Consider the following 25,718-nt stretch of genomic DNA (forward strand, 5'->3'; position numbering starts at 1 on the left):
ACTGCTACACCCAGGGCAGTGGGAGAGATGCAGAGATGACCCATCATTCAGGATGTGCCAAGATAAGAAGGAAGGGAGGGGGTGGATTGGAGTGATGTTGGGGGTGGAATGGGTGGGAGTGGTTTTTATGCCTTTGTTTTTTTTGCTACCTCCCTTATACGGGGGAAAAAGCCTTTGGTAAATGTATGTACTTATTGAACATACATCGTCAAGATGCCGACACCGGCATCTTCATGTATGTATCTTCGTGCCTCATGATGCTGATGTTGGCATCATCACATGGAAGGTATTAAGAGGTCCACAGTGGAAGCAAGTTTCATATGCTTTATTGTGTTACCCTTACAACTTTATACATTATATTTTTATATCTGTGTATCCTATTGTCAATAAACCTATCTAACTTCACTCAAAGCAGAAGAATTTTCATTATCACTGAGAAGTATTCCATTTCTGTGGAGTATGCCATCTTTGATTTTGTAATACATCATCAACAAAAGATGGCTCTGGCAATAATTCTTTTTGTAGATGATGAATGTTAGGACAGAGTAAAGGATAAAAAACAGCTTGATATCTTCAATTAATGGGGAAAATTGGAAAAAAAAAAAAATGGATGTGATTTACTATACATTTATGCAAAGTAGTACATGTGTGGTGTGCTTATCCATTAAATATTAAAAACTATCCACTTCTTCTTGCCTCTCTCTTTTAAGACTTATCTCCAACTCACAGCCACCTTCACCCCTTGTACATCTCATCACTTTACATCCATATCTATTCTGAACTTTCTTCTCTCACACAGTATGGGATGGTAATTCTTGAGCTGTCAGATATCTTTCCATATAATAGCAATATCTTTTTATAAATTATGTTCTTACAAATAATGATTAATATGAAATGAACAAGTAAACTCAGGATATGGTTAAAATAATTTTCATAAAAGAATCCTAAGTAGGAAAGGGTTCCTTTGGTATATGTACAGTTGTGGGTGGGAGTGAAATGGGTAGGGACGAAATGGGTGGGAGTGGAATTATGCCTTTTGACTTTAGCTACCTCCATGGTAAGGGGGAAAAAGCCCTTGGTATATTATTCATACTGTCAAATTTACAATGGGGACCAATGAAAGTTCTTATTTGTGGTAGTCCTTTGAGATACACAACAGAGGAAATCATCTTTTCCCAGCCTGTCTCTAAAATCCAACACCCTCACCTTCATCCAAAGTTGAAGGCCCTGAGAGGCTGGCACTTAGTTTCTGGAGTGGGCTCAAGATGTCTATAAATTTTGACTATCCTCCAATTTTTCATGCAAAGAGAGCTGACACCCAACAACTACAACCATCCTCTACATCTTCATACTTCTGATTGACACAAATTGATTCACACCAATATAACACAGACAACAATAGACCATTTTTTTTCCAGTTAATGAGGTCTGAAGCAACAATTATATTATACAAGTTTCTAAATATTGAGCCAAATATCCCCATCTATTGTTTTACAGAAATGGCAGCAACCTTCTTTACAGGAACTGTTGGCTTCATCGACCATCAGCACTATATGAAACAAGTGGGAGAAGTACGAGGCATTAGGCAAGACCGTTGTGTTTGGTGACAGGCTCAAAGTCATCAGGACGAGAGACAGCCGCATGGAAAAGATGGAGACCATGCTGTGTGCATGGTGACACCATTAGCAACACCTTCGCCTACCACCACAACCACTGCCACCATCACCACCTTCAAGGCAAGCAATGGCTGGTTTGCCAGATTCAAAGGGCATGCTGGTCTGCACAATGTGCACATTACCAAGGCTGCTGCACTGTGTGACACAATCATGGACAACAACATCGATGCTGATCACAGCTTTCACAGCTTTAAGGCATAACAGGCTATGAAGGCAGCTGTGGCTGTGTATGAAAATCTGATGAAAGAAAAGAAAAAACAGTCACAGCAATCAAAGATCATCTTCTTCATGCCACGGCCAGGCAAGCTGCCATGAAGGGTTGTGGTGGAGGAGCTTGTCGAGCATGTAGAAGCTGTAGTGGAGGCTATGGAGTTCAAGCTCTTGGAGCCACAATTTATCTTAGAAGACATGGATAAAGAAAATTTGGATGATGTGAAGGTGATGTTAGAGGATGACTAAAATTTTCTGTTTTTTTCCAAGTGCACATTGTTTGTTTGTTAATAAAAGTTCCTGTTAGTCTAAAACCATTCATTATTAATTTGTGGTACCTTCTACATTCTGAATACTTATATATACATAAATATAAGTGCTATAAAGTAGGTAAAACAAATGTTGCATGCATGTGAAAGCCCTAGGCAAAAAAAATTGAGGAGGGGGTTGACAGGGTCCATGAACACAACCCCCCTATTTACATATAAAACCCACCTCAATATATGAATTTTCGCATTGCAACCAGTCAGCTGGGAACACAACTTGGTTGTATAGTGCGGTATTCCTGTACTACCATCTTCTGCATCTTTCTCCTCCTGACTGACACAGTAATTGACTTGCACTGATATAACAAAGACAACAGTTAAAAAAAAATTCCAACAAAGATAACAGTTTAATTTTTTCCCACATCAGTGAAACATTAGGCAAAAATTATATTATTTTTTTCTAAGTTTCTCTCTATTGAGCCAAATATCCCCATCTATTGTTTTGCGAAAATGGCAGCAATTTTCTTTACAAGACAGAGAAAATTTTGCAAGTTCTTTGGAATCTTCAACAAATGAATGTAGCTTTGATTTATTAATATCATCTCTTCGCATACATTCACGTGTTACTAATGACAGATGAAATGGGTCTATTTCTCCCCCTTCAGTTGTTTCTTTCTTTGTATCAATTAAGTTTTTTACAAACCAGTATGCACCTTCACGTGAAAGGGATGTTTCCTCCAAGGTGATATACTGTACCAAACTCAGAGTTCTATAAATGTCCCTTAAAAGTTCACATTCTTTACCTGATGGATTTTTACAATGACTTGAGATCATCTCATCCACCAGTAATTCCATGGGCAGGCAGATTCGTATGTCTTCACATACATCTTTACGAAAAGTTACTTTACCACTCTTATACGCAAACATGGAGCCCTTAAACTGTTGAAGAGCTCTAATCACACGATAGAACTCTACTTTGATAAAATGGGACCAATCTTCATTAATACCATCCTGCATGATGATAATTTCCTTGCCTCGAGGCTGAAGCTGTCTTCTCAATTTATCCCTTTTTTCTTTTGAAAAACGCTGTTTTTTCCTAATGACATCATCTTTCTCTAGCTTCATTCGTTTCACCTGACTCTCCAAACTCTCTCCAACGAGTCCTGGGATGTCAGAAACTCTTACTTTAGCTGAAGTGATGATCACCCGTTTCTTATTTAACTGATGTAAAAAACTTGCATCACTTATTCTAAAGCCATTCAATATGAGGCAATACAGTCTTTCTGGCAGAAGAATATTAGTAAGAATACTGGTTTGTGATTTTAAAGCTTCCTGCCAGCCACTGTTGTGGCAGCTCATGGGTTCACATACATCCCTCCTCCTTTTTCTATTGTCATCCTCTTGGTCTGTAAGACCTGTGACATCCATACTCTCATCCATGACAACTTTATCAGGGTTACTTTTCTCCATATCAAATGCACCTTCTACAGCACTGCCACTGTGAACAACTTTATAAGAGAAATCTAATTTTGATACATTTATTTCATCCATGGGAATATCTTTATCCATGTCTCCTTTGACTTTCAATTCTAATGTTTTTAGTGTTCTAAACTCCTGTAAGTCAATTCTGTTATTTCCACCGAGATCCTCCATAGTTACATTTAAAATACCTAAAAAAGTAAGGCACTTAATAGTAGCAATCTTGTTAAGAAGTTTCTGTATTGCTTTATAATATACTATATTTAAGGAAATCCTTAATCTATCATTTTGCTCAAAGAAAGAATGATTCAATTTTTCCACATCCTCCTGGGAACTCATTTCAAGAGTAATATCTAATATCCTTAAAGACTCTAGCTCTTTACAATGCAAGAGCTTATTCAGACTAAATATATCATATACATGAACTTTAAGAGATACAAGCCCCTTTAGAGGACTTCCACTTCCCAATGGATCAAAAGTCTTTGACAACAACATGGGTCCTTTGTATTCTAGAATAGACAAATTGGGAGATGGGCATCTTTCATTGATACTCTGACAGAAATCCTTAAGATTTTTCTCAATTTTACAGTCAAGACATTTTTTATACAAACATTCTCTGTCAATAATATTAACCTTTACACATAATTTGAAGGGAAATATCTCTAAACTTCTTAAAGCATTCCATAATCTATCTGCCACAACAAAGTTCAAGAAATCAATGCATAGGTTCAATGTAATAACTTTTTCTTCATTAACCTCCATTTTCTTTATTATATCACAAAAAATCCTAATGTTCTCCTCTCTGAGGTCCCAACAGTTAATATACCATGTGCTATATTTATCTATGAGACTGGCTGAGAGAGTTATAATGGTCATTCTTGCTCTCTTATCCTCCCTTTTATCAACTGAGAAAGCTTCATCAATGTGAAAAATAAATCCCCAACTCTGGAATGCTTCAATATCCTTCCTCTTTTCAGCTGTGAAAAGATTTGACAGGAATAATTCTATATGCTCCTTGAATTGTTTAAACCTGTCTGTTATTATTGCTAAATAGCAAGCTAATTTAAAAGGTCTCTTATAAAGATATGGTACCCACTGACATGTTTTAAAAGTAACTACAGGATTCTCAACATAGTACTTAGCACACAAAAAATCTCGTAATAAAGTATGTGAGAACTTTTTGCGAGTAACCATTTTGTTCAGTCGCTTTTCTTCCGTGATTAAAAATCTTTTACTTATGACCTCTTCACATTTAAATTTGTCACTGACATAATCACTTTTCCAGCTAATGGCTTTGCATGCCTGTTCTCCAAGCCCTAATATAACACTCCTCTCCTTTTCTTTTAAAGACTCCATTTTCTTGTCATACAAGCACTGAATGAGGGTAATTTCTGAGGTACTGGGTGTGTCTCCTCTTATACTGCTAAAGATGATTACTAGCTCAGGTGTGCTCAAAAACTTTTTACAATTGCAATTATTATATTTTTTCATAATGTTTTCATACACCTCACCTTGATTCAGCTTAGCCAATAACTCTGTCACCTGGTTCTCGTCCAGAGGTTTAACCTTTAATACATGTAAATTGTCTAGTTCCCATCTCTCAGCTTCAAAGTCAGTTGATGTAGTAATAATCCAATTCCCCTCAGAAATACATGATGCCATTTCCTTTGGATAGTTCGCATCAATATCCAAGATGACCAATATGTCTCTCATATGTAATTTCACCATTTCCTTTAGCTCATCTTCATTGTCTTCAAACAGATCAGGGGCAAGTTTCTTCAAGCCAGAAAAAAACATAATCATTGGACTCTGCTGTTCATGTACTCTTTTCTCATTCACAAGGACAACTAGCTTGAATATATTAGTTTTTGACTGCTGGTAAGCTAGCTGTGACACTACAGTAGATTTTCCACTCCCATCAACACCAGACAGTGCAATGACACAAGATCTAGTTGTGCTTGATGTTCGATTCTCAGTAATGAATTTCTCCAAGGAAAGTATATTTCTGAAAAAAGAAAAAGATAATTAGAAAATAATTTATTCTTTGATAATACATGATATAAACAAAGGTACAGGCATGCATGCAAATATTGTATGCACCAACATTCCTACTAATTTCATTCCCATCCATCATCCAATTGTTTCAGAGGCACTGCAGCAAGACACAGCACATCCACAGCAGAGCCAGACAGCATAAGATGGTTTACCCCTGCCACTTCATTTAAAAAATTACCTTGCCTCCTTTTACCTTCATGAAGAGAGATATAGATAGATAGATATCCCTTTGGGCTGTATCTTGTCCATTAACAACCAGTCTCTATTCACACCTATCTCTTGCCCTTTCCCATCCCTGCTCTAAAGACATAATCTTTTTACTCCAGGCTCCTTTCACCACATTTATCCATCTTACCCTCAGTTTTTCAATCAATTTTACTTCATCTACCTCTGCCTTCAACACTTTTTGCTAGTCTTTCCTCATTCTTTTGAAGTCCTCAAACCACCCCAGTATTCTTTCTCCTAACCTATCTACCACCTTTTTCATCCCTGTTCTACTCCTCACCTCCTCACTTCTTACACTATATATCCTTGCAGTCTCACCCATACTTCTCAAACACTTCATCCCAAACACATTTAATTTTCTCTTTTCTATCTATATACCAGGGCTTCTTCCCCCTTACAAGGGAGGTACCCTGCCAAGGCACCCACTCCCACCCATTCCACTCCCTTCATGAGATGTTTTCTTTCACATCTCATGGAGGAAGGTCATCCCTGTTTCTTGCCAACTACCCAGATCTGAAGCAATGAATGACACAGCACATCCACAGGAGGTCTACTTCATTTACAAGCCAACCCTCCCTCCTTGTTCCATCATGCACAAAATAGAGATGGGAAGAAATCCCTGAGCTGTGAGCTGCATCAAAAGATCATCCAAACATGTTATATGAACTTCTTTGCAGATGATGCAAAAATATTGAAAAGAGTAAGTACAGAAGAAGATTGCAAATCTTTTCAAGAAGACCTGGACAAAGTCTGGAAATGGAGTATAAAGAATGAAGTGACTTTCAACTTTAAGAAATGTAATATAACGGAATTTGGAAAAAGCAAAACTAGAATATCAGGTCAATACAAAGTTGGTATAAAGGAAGTTACAAAGTAAACTCGGAAAGGGACCTAGGAGTAATTATCTCAAACGACATGACACCCAACCAACATGTAAATAAAATAGTTGGAGAAACTTACAATTTAATATGATCAGTGAAAGTGGCCTTCGACTACATGGATGAGAAAATGGTAAAGAAGATACTAGTTACACGGGTAAGACCAAAACTGGAATATGTAGTGTCTGTATGGACACCTAGTACAAAAAAAAAAAAAAAAAAAAAAAAAAATAGAAAGAATTTAAAGAGCAATGACAAAGATGGCACCAACACTTTGCAAGTTGACATACAAACAAAATTGGACAAACTAAACTTATCGACTCTGGAACAAAGAAGAGAAAAAGGTAATTTGATAACCATCTACAGAATTATGAAAGGGATAGAAATCCTTGATTGGGATGACCTACTAAAATGGGAAAGAAGAAATACAAGAGGACACGAGAAAAAAATTAAGAAAGAGTTACAGAAGATCTGGGAAAAAAGAAAAAAAAAGTTTTCCACAAAGAGTAATTGATACATGGAACAAATTGAAAGAGAAAACTGTGAGTGCTAAAACTATACATGATTTTAAGAAAGAACTGGATGTGGAGAGATACAACTGCAGGTCATTATGAGCATAAATACAACTAGTTAAATACACAACTATCATCCACTCACACCTATCCCTTGCCTTCTTTCTCTGCTCAACAGACATCCCCTTTTGTTCAAAGCCCCTTTCACCCCATCCATCCATCTTATCCTCGGTCATTCTTTCAAGTTCACTCCATCCACCTCTGCTTTCCACTCTTTTTGCTAATCTTTCTTCACTCCTTCTTTCTATGTGCACAAACCATCCCAATAATATTTAATTAGCCCTATCTGCCAGCTCCCTTTCCACTGCTCCTCTCCTCCCCACCTTTTCATTTCTCACTTTATCCAACCTTGTAACTCCTACCATACTTCTCAGATACTTCATCTCAAACGCAACTCAACTTTTTCATTCTCCCTCTCTTAAATTCCAAGTCCCTACCCCATACAGTGTTGTAGGCACAATTACCCCTTCATATAATCTTCTCTTTACATTAATTACCAGATGCCTATTTCTCATGACACTTTTCAATCCCCCAAAGATATTTACTAGTTTCCTTCCCTTTAGTTTACCTCTACCCACACTCCATTTCCTTCCACATATGACCCCAAATACTTCAAACTATCCACTTCTTCCAATCTCTCTCCTTTAAGCTCTTCAATATGAATCTAATACTTCTGTACACATTAGGTGCCTCATATGTTCATGATATAAGTCGAAGACAAGAATATGAAAAGTAGAAATTATGTGGTGATTTATGTGCCCCAAAAAAGGAATGCTTGGAAAGAGAACGAGCATACAAAAATGTTAGAAGATACGAGGCAATCATTAAATGAGATACTAATGGGCGGGGGTAATCTGGTAATTATGGGGGACTTCAATTGCAAAGAAATTTCTTTGTAAAACATGACAGTGCAAGGAGGATATGATTTGTGGGGTAATGTACTACTGGATATGACCATGGAATACACAATGACTCAGTGGGTCAGTGAAAGCACCGGATACAGAAATAATTAGGAGCCGTTGAAACTAGATTTAATATTTACAACAGATCCTGAAATTGCGGATAAAATCCAATACAAGACACCAATTGGAAAGAGTGACCTTATACTCATTGAAACCAAACTAAAGGAAGAAATACACATGGAGAGAAATGAAAAGCATAGGAAAGGAAGATTGATGTACAACAAAATGGACTTTACAAAACTAAAGAAATTTTTCCAGAATGCAAACATGGAAAAATTTAATATGGTAGAGACAAAAGTGGAAGAGAAATAGAATATCTTGATGGATAATTACAATGAAGGGGTAAATAGGCATGTACCAAGACAGAAGCGAGAGTGTACATTAAATGCTGGTTCAACAAAAGATGCGATGAGGCAAAAGACAGAAGGGACAGAGCTTGGAAAAGGTGGAGAAAAGATACAAAACCTGGAAAATGGCAAGTCTACATAAACTATAGAAATGAGTATGTTCAAATAAGAAGAGAGGAAAAAAGGAACCATGAAAAGGACAATATAGATAAATGCAAAGAGCAACCCATGCTATTCTATTGATATGTGAATGGCAAACTTAAAAACAAGCAAAAAATGGTGAAACTATGCCAAGGGAATATAGAATACACAGAATAATTTGAAAAGGCCAAAGTCATGAATAATCACTTCAAATGTGTCTTCACTAGAGAGAAAGCACAATATTGGGATGAAGGTAATGAAAGGCGATCTCCCCCCATGAGCGAGATAACAATAACACAAAAAGAAATATTAGAACACCTATCAAACCTTGACGTCGGGAAATCACATGGCCCAGATGGAATTGTAAATTGGATTCTAAAAGAATGCAAAGAAGAACTAATGGACAAAATAACATAATAAATTGCTCACTCAAAGAAGGAAAAATATGAAAAGACAGGAAAAATGCTAACATTGTCCCAATATATAAAGGAGGAAGGAAGCAAGGAAGAACCAACTATAGGCCAGTCTCACTAACAAGCACTATAGCCAACATTTGTGAGAAAATCATCAAGAACAGATGGGTAAAACACCTGGAAGACAATAATATAGTAAACCCAAGGCAATTTGGGTTCAGACAAGGAAGATCATGTACCACAAACTTAATATGTTTCTACTCAAGATTAATAGACATAGTGCAAGAAAGGAATGAAAGACTTCCTGATTGGTAGAAAGATGAGAGTAGTGCTCAGAGAATAATATTCAGACTGGAAAGAGGTGATCAGTGGAGTACCACAAGGATCTTTATTGGCTCCAATAATGTTTGCTATTTATGTGAATGACATGGATGATGATGTGAAATGTTATATGAGCTTCTTTGCAGACAATGCCAAACTGTTAAGGAAAGTAGAAACTGAAAAGGATGAAAGACTTCCTGATTGGTAGAAAGATGAGAGTAGTGCTCAGAGAAAAATATTCAGACGGGAAAGAGGTGATCAGTGGAGTACCACAAGGATCTTTATTGGCTCCAATAATGTTTGCTATTTATGTGAATGACATGGATGATGTGAAATGTTATATGAGCTTCTTTGCAGACAACGCCAAACTGTTAAGGAAAGTAGAAACTGAAAAGGATTGCGAATCACTGCAGGTAGACCTGAATAAGGTATGGAACTGGAGTCAGAAATGGGAAGTGAACTTCAATATTAAAAAGTGTAGCATAATGGAGTTTGGAAAAAGCAAAAACAGAATATCATGACAATATGAAATTGGAACCAAGGAGGTAAAGAAGGAGAGATCCAAAAAAGATTTGGGTGTAATTATCTCAAACGGCTTGTCCTATGACAAACAGATAAACAACACCATCAGAGAATCTAATAACTTGCTAAGATCAATAAAAATGGCATTTACATATTTGGATGAAGAAATTATTAAAAAAATATTGGTCACACTGATAAGGCCTAGACTAGAATATGTGGCAACATTGTGGTCACCCAGTACCAAAAAGAATATAAAGAAAATAGAAAGAATCCAGAAAGCAGCAACAAAAATGACACCTGCACTATGGTACCTGCACTTGCAAGCTTGTCATATGAGGAGAGATTGGCTAAACTGGAGTTACCAACTCAGGAGCAAAGAAGCGAGGTGATCTACTAACCATCTATAGAATCATGAAAAGCACAGAAATACTCGATAGAGAGGACTTGTTAAACTGGGACAGGAGAAGCACAAGAGGACATGGAAAGAAAATCTAAAAACATAGCTACAGAAGAGATCTGAAGAAAAACAGTTTTCCACATAGAGTGGTGGACACTTGGAACAAACTGGACAAAAAAATAGTGTGCGCAAAAACCATTCATGAGTTTAAGAGCAAACTAGACACTGCGAGATACAAAGGTGGGACACCACGAGCGTAGCTCCCCTTCCCGCAAAATACAACTAGGTAAATACTAGGTAAATGTACTATGATGCATCACAATATACACATTAATATAAAGTTACAGCTGTTATACTTGTTCTCTTTCACCCAGAATGTTTGTAACCACAGAAAATAGGATCAAGCCTGTTCACTGGATAAGAGGGTCACTCAGCTACAACTACAAAATAAATATAATCAGGAAGCCGATGCTGGCATCCTCATTTACTAACTCACACCTCATGATGCCTACATACGTATCATTGTATTCATGGGGTTAATACTTCCAATTTGCTGCCACTCTCTCCCCTTATACATCTCAGTACTTTTTACTCGCATTTACTTTCAAAGGATTATAAAGGAGGAGCATGCCAACAGGGAACCTTTTGGTCTATAACTAAATTGGATGCCAAAAAATTATAATAATGATACATAAATAATAAATATCATAGTAATATAAATAATACATACATACATATACCAAAGGCTTTTTCCTCCTACACGGGGGTTAGCCAAAAAGAAAAAGGCATAGAAACCACTCCCACCCATTCCATTCCCTACATAATCCACTCCTCTCCACCCTCCTTCTTATCTTGGCACCTCCTGGATGACCAGTCATCACCTGCATCCTGTCCACTGCCCTGGGTCAGCAGTGTCACAAGACACAGCACATCCACAGCAAGGCCACTTCATAAATTTGGCAACCCCCCCTCTCTGTCCCCTCATGTAGAGAAGGAAAAGATGGGGAGAAATCCCTTCGGGCTGCATCATTTTTTTTTCTAATACATACTTCCTCACCCCCCCCATCCCCCACCCACTCCCCCTCATGCATCACAGCATCATCCATACACAACCATTCTCCATTCACCCCTATCTTCTGTCCTCTCCTGTCCTTCCTCAACAGACATTCCTCTCTTTTGTAATGCCCCTTTCACCCCATCCATCCATCTCATCCTAGGACACCCCCTCATATTCACTCCCTCCACCTCTACCTTCCACACCTCTTTTACTAATCTTTCTTCACTCATTCTTTTCATGTGTCCAAACCATCCTAATACTCTTTCATCAACCCTATCTCCCAGCACCCTTTCCACCCCTGTTCTCCTCCTCACCTCCTCATTTCTCACTCTAGCCTAGTAACCCCTATCATACTTCTCAGACATTTCATCTCAAACACATTCAAACTCCTCTCTTATGTTCCATGTTTCTGCCCTGTACAGTGCTGTTGGCACAATCACTCCTTCATACAACCTCCTCTTAGCATCCATTCCCAGATGTCTATTTCTCATTACACTTTTTAATCCACCAAGGCATTTACTTGCTTCTCTCAACCTACATTCTACCTCCACCCCCACTCCACCCTTTCCTGCCACATTCGCACCCAAGTATCTAAAACTATCCACTTCCTCCAGTCTCTCACCCTTAAGGGGGTACGCGACACCTGGGGGGGTGAATTTGGTCAAGATATGGCATTTTTCAAAACTGTGTTCAAAATGTTCGTATACCACTTAGAAATAAATCCCGACAAATAATTTTCCAGCCGCGCACAATTTAAAGGTCCTGGATGAGGATTAAAGGGACAGATTTAAAGGCGCAACCCACACTAGAAGGAGGCGTGCCACTTAGTACCTTCAGGCGCAGCGAATAACGTTGAAATTTGATTGAATTTACACTCGCCCAGTGTATCAACGGCTAATACGATTGTGGAGGGGAAGGGAGGAAGGTGGAGGGAGAATATTTCGCCAACTTTGTGCGAAACTAAGCGTTAGTTACCGGCTAACTCTGAAAAGGGAAGTACGCATGTCTCATGAGCTCTCATTGCAATCTATTACTTTAGCTAGTACATATTACTCTTTAGTACAGTCATCATGGGTAGCAAAAAGAACAAAAGAACATCACAATGACAAAAAAACAGCAGTTAAAGATGGCAAGCAGTCAAAGACGACTAAAGATATCACCACCTCTCACTCCACCACCGCCCTCACCTGCACCTCTGTGACGGTGACAGAGGTAAAGGACAACATTAGACTAAACAATTCAAAGAGGAAGATTAAATCCAAAGAAGAAAGCAAGAGGAAAAAGATCAAGGCTATACAGGAAGAAGAAAGAAGAAGGGACATCATATGATGCTGGAGGGGGTGCCTTACCAACATAGATTGGCGAGGGGAATCTGATGAGGAAAGAGAAGGTGCCCACTACTGGAAAATAAACCTCTTTCCAATGATTTAGATACCCTGAAGACCCCCAGCAGAGAGGTTTCATATGAAGAAACCGCCAAAGGTGCAAAAAAGCAAATTATATGATGTTGTCGTCTGTGCGTCGTCACTACTGTGACATACTTATACTTTAGTTTTTCAGTATTTAAAGTACTTATAATTAAAATATGTTGATAATTTTTACTGTACTTACTTATTATATAATAAGAATTAAGCCATGAAAAAATCAGTCAAATTGGTGAAACTATAAGCAAGTTACAGATATATTCATATTTCAAGTTGCCATATCTCCGTTCGATATTTTTCTACTTTTTTTTAATCATAAAAAATCTAATATACATTAGATTTGAATGAAACTTACAGGGAATATTACTTTTAGTAATTGCTAGGGCCGATCGTTCGAATATTTTGAATAGAATGAAAGAGTTCGGAGTAATAATGGAAACGAGCAAAAAAATTGTATTTTTCACGATTTTTGCCAGACATTATAATTGAAATGCCTGTATGCAAAAGTATAAAGGAAATTGTTCAATTACTCAATGACCGGCCCTAGGTGTGCCTACTGACTAATCATAGCCAAAATATAAAACAAATTGGTCCACGTATTATGGTGCTGTGCACTTTTAAATGTTGCTACTGGTATACGTACATGTGTACATGTGTACATATGTACATGTGTACATACATCATTCTGCTTCACCTAAAATGTAAGCAATATGGATACCTATTTACCTGAGAAGTTTCAGCTCTTTACTCTAAATATTTTAGAAAATGACCTCCAGGTGTCGCGTACCCCCTTAATGCTCACTTCCAGCCTGCTGTCACTCTCTCCCCTTATACATCTCATCACCTTACTTTTGCCAACATTTATCTTCAGCTTCTTTCTTTCATACACCTTCTCAAACTCTGTCACTAACTTCCTCAATCCCTCCTCTGATCCTGCTACAAGCGTAGTGTCGTCAGCAAATAACAACTGGCCCATCTCCCACTTTTCTCCATTTTCTAAAACCTTCTCCAACCCCTGACCCACCACCCTTGCATTCATCCCTCGCACCACCCCTTCCATGTATAGATTGAACAGCCAGGGTGACATAACACATCCCTGACAAAGTCCCACCTTTACCTCAAACCATTCACTCTCTCCATTTCTAATCCTAACACAAGCTCTACTACTCTCATAAAAACTCTTGACTGCTCTTAACAGCTTTCCTCCGATCCCATATATCTGCAGTACCTCCCACAGTGCCATCCTGTCTACCCTGTCATAAGCCTTTTCCATATCCATAAAAGCCAAAAAAACATCCTTACCTTTTCCTATAGCTTTCTCACATATTTGTCTTACCACAAAAATCTGATCTACACAACTTCTACCTGTCCTAAAACCACACTGTTCCTCACCAATTACTCCCTCTGTTCCTCTCCTAATCCTCTCAATCAAGACCCTCCCATAAGCTTTCCCAACTACACTCAACAAGCTAATCCCTCTGAAACTACTACACTCACACTTGTCCCCCTTTCCCTTGTAAAGTGGAACTATACAGGTACTCCTCCAGTCCTCCAGCACTCTACCCTCTCTTAAACAAACATTAAATAACCTCACCAGCCAGTCCACCATAACTGTACCTCCTTTTTTCAGACATTCTGCATGGCATCCATCCAACCCAGATGCCTTACCTGCTCTCATCATTTGGCATCCATAATCTATTTTGCTTAGGCACAAAGCTTGGTATATTTGTAACAGAGTTGTTCTGTCTGCTCCCCAGTTGAAACGTGAAACTACTTTTAAGATGTTGAAGCGTTGTTTCACGTTATGTATTATTTCATCAATGTGTGTATTAAAGTTTAGTTTTTTGTCAAGGCTTAGTCCCAGGTACTTGATCTGATCCTCGTATGGAAGAATAGAGTTTTCCAGCATTAGGGTTGGGATTTCTTCTCTTATTTTTCTTCGGCAGAAGCGGACTGCTTTAGTTTTCTCCGGGGAGAATTTAAAGCCTCTTTTTTTCCACCCATGCAGTGGTAGAGTTAATGACAGTCTGTATTTTTTGGCTTGCCTCCAGTGCTGATGGTCTGCTACAGATTAGAACAATGTCGTCTGCATATGCCAAGCTATGCACTTCGATCGGTACTTGTTCTAGTAGTCCATTGATGGCTATGTTGAACAGTGTTGGGCTGAGGACACTTCCTTGGGGTATGCCTTCCTCCTGGGTGTAAGGCAAAGAGTGAGATGAACCTACTCTTACTTTTAGGATACAATCAGTAAGAAAATCTTTTATTGCAAAGAACATATTTCCTCCTACACCCCATTCAGCAAGTTGTTTTAGGATGCCACCACACCAGGTGGTGTCATAAACCTTTTCTAGATAAAAAAAGACTCCTATGGTTTGGTTCTGTGTGGTGAAAGCATTCTGAATTTCTCGGGTAAGAAATATCAGAGGATCTATAGTGCTTATGTTTTTTCTGGAGCCAAACTGTCTGTTTGAGAGGAGATTTTTCGACTCTAAAATCCAGACAAGACGCGTGTTGATCATTCATTTGTATATTTTGCATACACAACTGGTTAGAGCAATGGGTCTATACCCTTGAGGAAGACTGGTTTTTTTTTCTAGTTTTGGTATGGTTATAATGACCGAAGTCTTCCACGACTTTGGTGAAGATCCTAGTCCAAAATTTGTTCAGTATGTGTAGGAAAAATTCTTTGGTGCATGTAGGAAGATGTGAAATCATTGAGTAAATTATATTAGCTTCACCTGGTGAAGTTGGAGATGATAGAGGTATTGCGTATTCTAGTTCTGTTAGTGTAAAGGGGAGATTATATGCCTCCGTGTTTTTACTTTTTGGAGGGACAACTATTGTACTTTCTCAAATATTTCTAAAGAAGGGAGTGTAGTTGAAAGCACTTGAAATGTTTGTGAAGTATCGTCCAAATGTTTCCACTACCTCAAGGGGATCAGAAACTATTTCATTGTTAATTTTAAGGATGAGTAATGGAGATGGTACAAATTTTCCCATCAGTTTTCGGATTCTATTCCATACTAAGCTTACAGGAGAGTCTTGTTTCAATTTACTTATGTATCTGATAAACGATTCTCTTCTTGCTTTTTTGAATGTTTCCTTTTGTTTGGCCAGTGCTCTTTTGTAAATTATTAGGTTAACTGTTATAGGTCGTCTGTTGTACTTTTTGTAGCAAACTCTAGTGATTTTTCTGCTTAAGGCATAGGCATCTGTCCACCATGGAACTAGAGTGCATCTAGGATTTCCTTGAGTTTTTGGTATAGACTTCATGGCCCCATTTATCATAATTCTCTTGAGATGTTCAAAGGCAACATAGGCATTTGGAAAATCTTCATTATTTTGGTCAATTTTTGTAAAGTCTTGGTATGTTTTCCAATCTCCCTCTTCAACTTTCCATTTTGGTAAACAAGGGGATGGAATATTTCTATTTAATTTCATATGGATAGGGAAGTGATCGCTTCCATATAAATTTTCGTCCACAGACCATTGGTATTCTGGTTTCAACGAAGAGGAGCAGATCGTGAGGTCAATGGCAGATTTAGAATTGTGGGTGATATCGTATCTGGTTGGGGAACCTTCGTTTAGTAGTACGATATCGTTATTGTCTAGTAGGTTTTCTACTTTATTGCCCCAACGATTACATGTTCTTTCTCCCCACAGCCTGTGTCTGGCATTAAAATCCCCCATTAAAATGAATGGTTGGGGAAGCTGGTATATTAGGTTCTGTAGGTCTTCCAGTTTTAGTTGTCGGTGATTGCTTAATTCATCTTGCAATCTGTTTTCTAGTGCAGGCTCTAGATATAATGAGCATAGAGTAATCCATTTAGTGGTAAAAATCTGAATTGCACATACTTGTAAAGCTGAATTTAGGTGAAGGCTTCGATGATTCATTGGCTTATGAACAATTATGCCTGTACCTATGCCTGGTCCTCCCTGTATAGGTACACCTGGAGGTGGTGGGGATCTGTAGATAGCATATTGTCCTAAATTTGGGGAAGTGTTTCCTAGCATAGTCTCTTGCAAGCAAATGGCAGAGACTTTATATTCTTTAAAAAGGATCCAAAGTTGTTCTAGGTTGGAGTTGAAACCACGTATGTTCCACTGGATAAGAGACATTATTTAGGTTGCTTCTTTACTGGGTCTCTAGTGGGGCTTGTTTTAAGTGTCTCTTTTTTGGGTTTCCAGGTTTTGTTTCCTGAGTGGGATGGTCCCGAGTTGGAGTGATTGGGTCTTTTTTGGCGGGCACCTTCAGGTGTTACTTGGGTAGGGGAGAGTTCGGGGTCTTTTCTTATAGGAGTTTTGCGTCTCCTTGGATTTTTAGTTTTGTACATTTGGTTGTACAAGGTTGTGATTTTTCTTTGTTAGGGTCCCATAGTCTGGGGAAGAGTCTGTTTTGTGGTTCTCAGAAACAGGTGGAATCCAGGGGGCACTCGAGGAAGCCTGGGGTGTCCCTGGTGAAGTTTGGAGTGTCACTGTCGATGTTTGTGAATCTTCTGTAGGAGTCTTGGTGGTCTTGGAAGGAGTCTGGCGTGTCCCCACGGGGGCCCTAGGGGACTCTAAGGATATTTCATGTGCCATCGCAGAAGCCAGAGGGGCCTCTGGAGTAGCCTGGGGGGCCTCCGAGGAAGCCTGGGGGGCCTCCGAGGAAGCCTGGGGGGGCCTCCGAGGAAGCCTGGGGGGCCTCCGAGGAAGCCTGGGGGGCCTCCGAGGAAGCCTGGGGGGCCTCCGAGGAAGCCTGGGGGGCCTCCGAGGAAGCCTGGGGGGCCTCCGAGGAAGCCTGGGGGGCCTCCGAGGAAGCCTGGGGAGCCTCCGAGGAACCCTGGGGAGCCTCCGAGGAAACCTGGGGAGCTTCCGAGGAAGCCTGGGGAGCCTCCAAGGAAGTCTGGGGGGCCTGCGAGGAAGCCTGGGGGGCCTCCGAGGAAGCCTGGGGGGCCTCCAAGGAAGCCTGGAGGGCCTCCGAGGAAGCCTGGGGGACTCCGAGGAAGCCTGGGGGGCCTCCGAGGAAGCCTGGGGGGCCTCCGAGGAAGCCTGGGGGGCCTATGAGGAAGCCTGGGGGGCCTCCGAGGAAGCCTGGGGAGCCTCCGAGGAAGCCTGGGGGGCCTCCGAGGGAGTTCAGAGGGCTTCCGAGGAAGCTTGGAGGGTTTCTGAGGAAGTCCGGTGACCCCCCCAAAGAGGGGAGGGTTAGAGGTTTCATCTGAAGGTCTGTAGTTTTTATCCTTATTTGTTGAGGATGTTACAATGGTGTTGGGTTTGTTTGAAGAACTTCACTGTAGGTTGTTTTTAGTAACAGCCTCTTTGCATGTCCTATGCTTGTTTTTTCTATGGAAGCTCTCAGGACAGCTTCTTGCTCCCTTTTATATGTAGAGTAGTTTCTGTTTTTAGAGTTGTGATTTTCTTTACAATTTATACATAGTTCTCGTTGGTTGCAGTCGTCGTGTTCATTTTGGGAGCAATTTCCACAGACTTTGTTCCTTGTGCATTTCCTTGAGGGATGACCATAGCCATAACAATTGTAACACTGTAATGGTCTTTGCTTATAAGGGCGAATATTAATTTTTTCCTTGTCGATTATAATATCATATGGGAGGTTTTCATTGTTAAATGTAACAACAATCATGTGAGATCTTGGAATTTTATAAACTTTCCATATTGTATCAGGGCACATCTCAAGAATTTCATCTTCCGACAATTCATGTTGGTCTTGGTTGAAAATAACCCCCTTGGCATAGTTAAAGTTGTAATGGGGCTTTATTTCTTTGATGACTCCATCACGTTCGATTTTTAAGTTGGATATCATTGCTGCTTGAGTGGGAGACTTAGTATATTAACCTCTTCACTCCGGGGCACATCGCACATCTGGCAGCATTAGCTGCCCGACGTGCGATGTTGCGTCATAATAATCGCATTATAAAAAATAAAGTATAAAGTCAGTGCTCAATCGTTCGTTCTCTTTCACCCATGAATTTTGATAACCATAGAAAATATGATGAAGCCAGTTTAGAGAGAATAGAGGTTACGTAGGTACGGCTACAATAAATGTAATCAAGACGCCAACGTCGGCATCATCGCGTACCTACTTGTTCCTCATGATGCCTATGTAGGCGTCACCGTATGGAAGTGGTTAAGAAACTTGTTCGTCCAAATCTTGTAATTCTGGAATTTTCCATATCTCCAGCTTTAAGCTTTGTTTCCTAAAAGTATACAAGTTTGCTTGTTCACCCTTGGTTGTTGCAACTAGCCAAGTAGCTGGCTTAGGTGTTCTTGAGATGTTTGCATGTTGTGAGCTTTTATTATGCACTGTAGGGTAATATACATCTAAATTAGGTGGTACCTTATTGACCACGGAGCATTTGATATCTTTTGAAATATTTTCTGAATAGGCATTCTTTGCCTCATTGTGGGAAGAATATATTATCTACACTTGCCAATACAGACGCTCTTCTACTTACATTCATTCATTTTACGTTTTTTCGATTTTACGTTTGAACTGACTGTAAAAATTTTTTTTTTTTTTTTTTTTTAGTGAATTTTTTAGTTTAGCACGCCTGTAGTACGAGACGTTCAAACAATACTTACGCATGACGCTATGTCTATTGTTTACATGGCACAAACAACAGATTGAACATGCCTTGCCTCCTCCTTCTCCTCCACCATCTCACTTTATGTTGCTTGAATTTAATTTATTTGAAATTAATGTTATTATTTTACAATGTTATGTTTATAATTAATGATTTAGGGGTGTTTCATAAGATATGGTAATAGAATTTATGGATGTATAGTACAGTATGAATGGTCAAACATTACTGTACTGGAACGTACAGTAACAACTTACATTTATTTTCATGTTACGTTCGGCCGTTCGGAACGTAATTAAAACATAAATTGAGGAGCGTCTGTAGTTGGAAGTGTCTGACAGCCTTAGCATAATTTCTTTTATACATCCAAATTATCTGAATTTTTGTGAAATGTTTTCATAATTCATGTTTAAATTTTTCTTTTTCTTTTAGGAATGTCCCCTGTGGGGCTACAAGAAGAAGGATGCCTAGTCCCAATCCCCATCCCTTTCTTCTCGCCTCTTACGATCCAAGTGGAATTACTTGGTGGCAATATTCTTTTCCCCCACCACAGGGAAGGTAGGCAAACAAGGAAATGAATATTAAGAGAAATTGTACAAGACAGTAACAAGGGGTTGGGGGACAGCATAACGGAGGGACAGGTAGTATAAAAGTGTCATCATTTCTCTATGAACAGAGTTTTCCTCTATCACAGCCAAAATGATGTGTGGCTCTGGTCCGTAGGGGCGCCCCATATAGACCCTAAAGTATCAACTGCATGCCACTTTGCCACAATAACATGTAGCCAATACCCCAGACGGGGAATGATTTTATGCCTTTTCCTCTTTGGCTACCTCCCTTGTAAGGGGGAAAAAGCCTTGGTATATGTATGTATGTTTAAATCTAGACTCTCAATATGTAAAGTCTTTTCATTGCCTTTAAAGTTTGGCATTTCAAATGGTTCTAGTGTGATCATTGTTGGTTTGGCGGTAATAGTGGAAACTGCCTTTTCATTTGAATCTTTATCCATATTCGGTCCAGGGCCTTTGTTATCAAGATTTTCCTTTGCCTTGCGTGGGTCGTCAACTGGGTCAGAGGAGAGTTTATTTGAAAGGGTCAAATTTGTGGGAGTGTTCGTTAGTACTTTGGAAGGGTGATTAGGGGGAGGATCAGGAGGAATGGGAGGAGGTAAGAGTTTAGGGTCTGCTGTAACTGCAGTTAGTGGATTTGCCATTGTCAAGTTTATATCTTTTGGGCATCACCATATATTAGAATTTTTTGAGTTAATGTACATAGAAGAAGATACTGCAATTGCTTGATGCCTCAAGCAATGAAAGTAGTCTCTGCAGAGTCAGAGGGATCCAGAATACGACTATTTACAAACAGGGGGTTGTCACGAGTATAAGCTTTCACAACCCGATTTGTCCTTTAGTTTTGTTCCATAGAGTATGAAGCCAGTGTTGCTACTCCCTGTGCGCACTGGAAGATGGATAAAGAGTCGGCAGTCAAAGGTAGCCCCTCTGCCCCTCCTCCACCAGCATATCGGGTTTTGCACCTCGCAATGAGTAGGGACCTCACGGTATATCCCATCACCCACCTGGTTTCTGGTAGGTGTTTCAGGGAAAACTTTAACTGTCAGAACCTCTCGAGTAGTAAAAGAAAAAGTTGAGAAAAGGAGAGTACATACATACATACATATACCAAGGCTTTTTTCCCCCTTACCAGGGGGGTAGCCAAAAAGGACAAGGCACAAAAACATTCCCACCCATTTCATCCCCGAAAACACTCCACACCCCTCCACCCTCCCTCCCATCTTAGCACCTCCTAGATGACGGGTCATCCCTGCACCCTGTCCACTGCCCTGGGTCAGAAGCAGTGTCGCAGGACACAGCACATCCACAGCAAGGCCGCTTCATTAAATCGGCGACCCCCCCTCTCCGTTCCCCCATATAAAGGAGAGGACGGGGAGAAATCCCTTCGGGCTGCGTCAAAATTTTTTGCTCACACACACTACCTCACCCCCATTCCCCCGTCCAATCCACCTCATGCATCACAACATTTTCCATATACAACCATTCTCCATTCACCCCTGAAGAAGAAAAGGGATAGGGGAGTTCACTGGGTAATGAGGGTGGGGGGTCCCCTATCTATTCGTTACCCCTGATATCTCACTCTCTGACAACTGTCATGGAGTGAGGGCATAGAATCCAGAGAATAGTCCAGTTCATAATCAAGATCAGGCCAGGGTTGTCAATTTATATCTGTCTGTTTGGCACAGTTTTAGTCTGGAAGCTCAGGATTGACCTCTCCAGCATGGTTGGACCTGGCTGGCACAGCTCAGTCCTTCCTCGCAACACACAAGCACCCCCCACTACATCAAAGTACTGGGCCCTGGGGGGTGGGGGTGGGGGGAGTCACTTCTGAGCCTACACTTTTTTTTAGGGAAAACTGATTCATATGTTTTGGTCAATTTTTAAATGATTTATCTTTTATATTTAGAATCAGTTTTGTGGCTTGTCATTGTACTTTTTCCAATCTGTCAATGTCTTTAATGAGATTCGGTGACTTTCAGAAACAACATATTCCAAATGTGGATGAACTAACAATTTATATATCTTGTTAATGAGAGATGGACTTTTGAAGTCAAAAGATTGCACTATCAGTCCTAGAATTTTATTTGGTTTCTCAGAGGCTGAAATACACTGCTTAGATGATTTGAGATTGTTATTGATAATTACACAGAAATCCTTTTCACTATCCACTTTTGTTAATGAATTTCCAAATAACTTGTAATTGTACTTACTGTCATTTTTACCTATGTGCATAAACTTGCATTTACTTGTGTTAAATTTCATTAGCCACTTTTCTGACCACTGCTGTAATTTATCTAAATCTTCTTGAGTATCTAATTGATGTAAGTGATCATTTGCCATTCCACACAGTTTTGTATCATCAGCAAATTTGGAGCCAACAGATTTCAGCCCATGATCTATATCATTTATATATACTATGAATAGAAGTGGCCCAAGAATGGAATCCTGGGGAACTTCACTCGTAACATTTTTCCATCTAGAAGTTTTGCCATTTAGAACAACTCTGTTATTAATTGTTCAACCAATTACTAGTCCAACTTAATAGGCTACCACATATTCCGTGTGAAGCTAATCTAGTAAGTAGTCTTTTATGGGGAATGGTAACAAAAGCTTTTGCAAAGTCTAGATATATTAAATCTATATTATTTTGTCATAATTCGAGATGATTGCGTTGTAGAATTCAAGTTAGTCATGCAAAAATATTTGTCTGAATCTATGCTGGCTATTATGAAATAGTTACTTTCTAAATGATGTTTGATAGCATCTCTGATGATGGTTTCCATAATTTTTCCTACGACTGAAGTTAAGCTTATAGGCCTGTAGTTATCTGGTTTCTTTTTGTCACCTTTTTTGAATATGGGAATAACATTAGCTAGCTTCCATTCTCTTGGGACATCTCCAGATATGATGGATTTCTTGAAAATAGTTTCTAATGGAACAACAGTCTCATTTTTCATTCCCTTTAAGATTCTTGAATGCCAACCATCAGGCCCTGGTGTTTTATTAACTATGAGTTTTTCTATGCACTTTTAAGTTTTTCTTTTGTTATATTTACCGTAGTAACTTCACCCTAGAATTTTCACAGGTTTCAGCCTGGAGATCACTTTGAGGCATTTCATTTATGAATACTGAGCTAAAATAGTTGTTTAAAATATCACACATTCCTTCGTTTGAATATTCTAGTCAACCGTCAGCAGATAATAGTGGGCCAATGTGATTCCTAATAACCTTTTTTCTCTAATGTAACTATAGGATTCTTTGGGATTCTCTCAGGATTTATCAGTGCTATTAATTTCGTATTGTCGTTTTTGTTTTCTTAGTCTTTTTTAGATTTCTCTATATCATTACATAGCTATGATAGTCATCAGGTGCACCTGTGTACTTGTATTTCTTATAAGCCCGTCTGTTTTTAGCAATACTTTTTTCAGTTTCTTTGTCAAGCCATTTTGGGCGAGCCTGATTTGGAGGGCATCTGTCCTTAAATGGGTTGTATGAATCACCTCAGTAAGCATATTTTGAAATATTTCCCACATCTGATCTACAAATATTTTGCTTAATTTTGCCTCCCAATCTGTACGCTGAACCTTCTGACATAGTCCTATGAACTGAGCTTTACTGAAATCTATTTTTGATACACAAATATCTAAATATCTTTTGCAGTTTGAATAAGTTGTGATCACTAATTGCAATAGTTTCACCAACTTCTACATCGGTTATCATGCTTTCACAGCTAGTGATCAATAGATCAAGTAAATTTCCATGTCTTGTGGGCTCTTTAACATGCTGAACTAAGTAACTGTCATCGAGAAAATCTATCAAGCATCTACCTATATGGCCATGTTCAAGGGTCATCCAATCAATGTCAGTAAAATTGAAATCCCCCATCATCAATAAGTCCCAGTTGCAGAAACTAGATAGTTCTTGAAACGACAGTTTGTCATCTGCTAATGATAATGTTTTTGGCCTACATATTACACCTACATTCATTTTTTTGTCCATTTGTTTGGGTTAATTCTACCCACAAACTATCATATACATCCTGTTTCACTTTTTCCACATAGAGTGGTAGAAACTTGGAACAAACTGGACAAAAAATAGTGTGTGCAAAAACCATTCATAAAATTAAGAGCAAACAACACTGTGAGATACAAATGCGGGACACAATGAGCGTAGCTCCCTTTCCCATAAAATACAACTTGGTAAATACAGGCATGGACATTGCTTTTAATGTACAACAGAACACTCCCACCTTTCTTGTGGTTTCTATTCTAATGAAAGTGTTTAAATCCCACAATATTAAATTCAGCTTCAAACTCGCCACCATTTAACCACATCTTGGTTATTTCTATCATATCGAGATTTTCGCTTTTGACATACACCTGGATTTCTTGGAATTTGTTCCTAATACTATGAGCATTAAAAGTACATGGTCTTAAGAAACTTGTGATTGTTTTGTTTTTTTTACTTGTTTTGAGTTTCAACTCTATGCCTTACATTATAAATTTGTTCTTTATTGACACCTTGCTCTATACTGACATTTGGTCCTTCATTGACATTCAGTGTTTCATGAAATTTGCCCCATCACAGACATCTGGTCCATCTGGTCCCTCACAGTCATCCAAACTCTTATGTACACCTTGCCCCCCTTCGTCACTGCATCCCACACCAACCACCTGTCATTCATTGACATTCTGTCCAGCATCACTTCCTAAAATAATATGTCCTCCACTGACATTATATCCTGCCATGATATTTTGTCCTCGACTATCATCACATCCCATTGTGATATTTTGTCCTTTATTGACATTACATTCTAATGTAATAATTTGTCCTCTACCAGCATTATATCTTAAAATGAGATTTTGTCCTACACCGACATTTTGCTCTACATTATTGCTACACCCTATTCTGTTTTCCCCAATACACTCTATTTCCCCTTCCTTTCGAGTTTCTACCCCAAAAAAGGAATTAGTTCATTACAAACTCCTACAATGTGGTTTGTAAGAACATCTTTGCCTCTGCTAGTAAAGTGGATCCCATCAGAAGCATAAAGGTCATGACAATAGGCATAGAAATTATTGATAGAGAGGATCTAATAAAATGGGATGAAAGAAATACAAGAGGACACAGAAAGAAAATCAAGAAAGACAGCTATAGAAGAGATCTGAAAAAGAATAGCTTTCCTCACAGAGTAATAGACATTTGGAACAAGTTAGATGAGAAAGTAGTGTGTGCAAAAACAATACATGAATTTAAAAATAGTTTAGATAAAATGAGATATAAAGACAGGACACCACGAGCATAGCTCCCCTTCCTGTAAAATACAACTAGGTAAAAGGTAAATACCTGGAAAAGAGATACTAAGGATCAAGAAAGGGGTATTCCAGTTGCATGCAAAATTGTGATATCCTCTTGTTGATCCCTATGGCTCTACTGTTCCAACACGAGCCAGCATAGCTCCTCAGAAGGATCCCACAAACTACATGATGGCTCCCACGCTCCTTCATTTCCTAAAAGAGGACCTTGTAATTCTGAACAAGTTCCTCTGATCTCACCCTACCCACACTGTTACTTCCCGTAAGAACAATTGTAACCTTGTTCATCCGCCTTTAACCCGACG

General features: G+C 39.1%; 1 protein-coding gene across 4 annotated transcripts in view; it reads right to left on the minus strand.

The window, feature by feature from the left end:
- Window positions 1-611: 611 nt before the first annotated feature.
- LOC143038420 (uncharacterized) overlaps window positions 612-25,718 on the minus strand; it is an 88,683-nt gene continuing 63,576 nt past the window's right edge. For all 4 annotated transcript variants that reach the window (XM_076207588.1, XM_076207597.1, XM_076207607.1 and 1 more), the window contains exon 4: window positions 612-5,636. In XM_076207588.1, the coding sequence (XP_076063703.1) occupies window positions 2,603-5,636 (3,034 nt within the window). In that variant the 3' untranslated portion in view covers window positions 612-2,602. The remainder of the gene's footprint in view (window positions 5,637-25,718) is intronic.

Source organism: Oratosquilla oratoria, chromosome 2, assembly GCF_046742065.1.
Source record: "Oratosquilla oratoria isolate Oo_2021 chromosome 2, ASM4674206v1, whole genome shotgun sequence".
Taxonomy (NCBI): Eukaryota; Metazoa; Arthropoda; class Malacostraca; order Stomatopoda; family Squillidae; genus Oratosquilla; species Oratosquilla oratoria.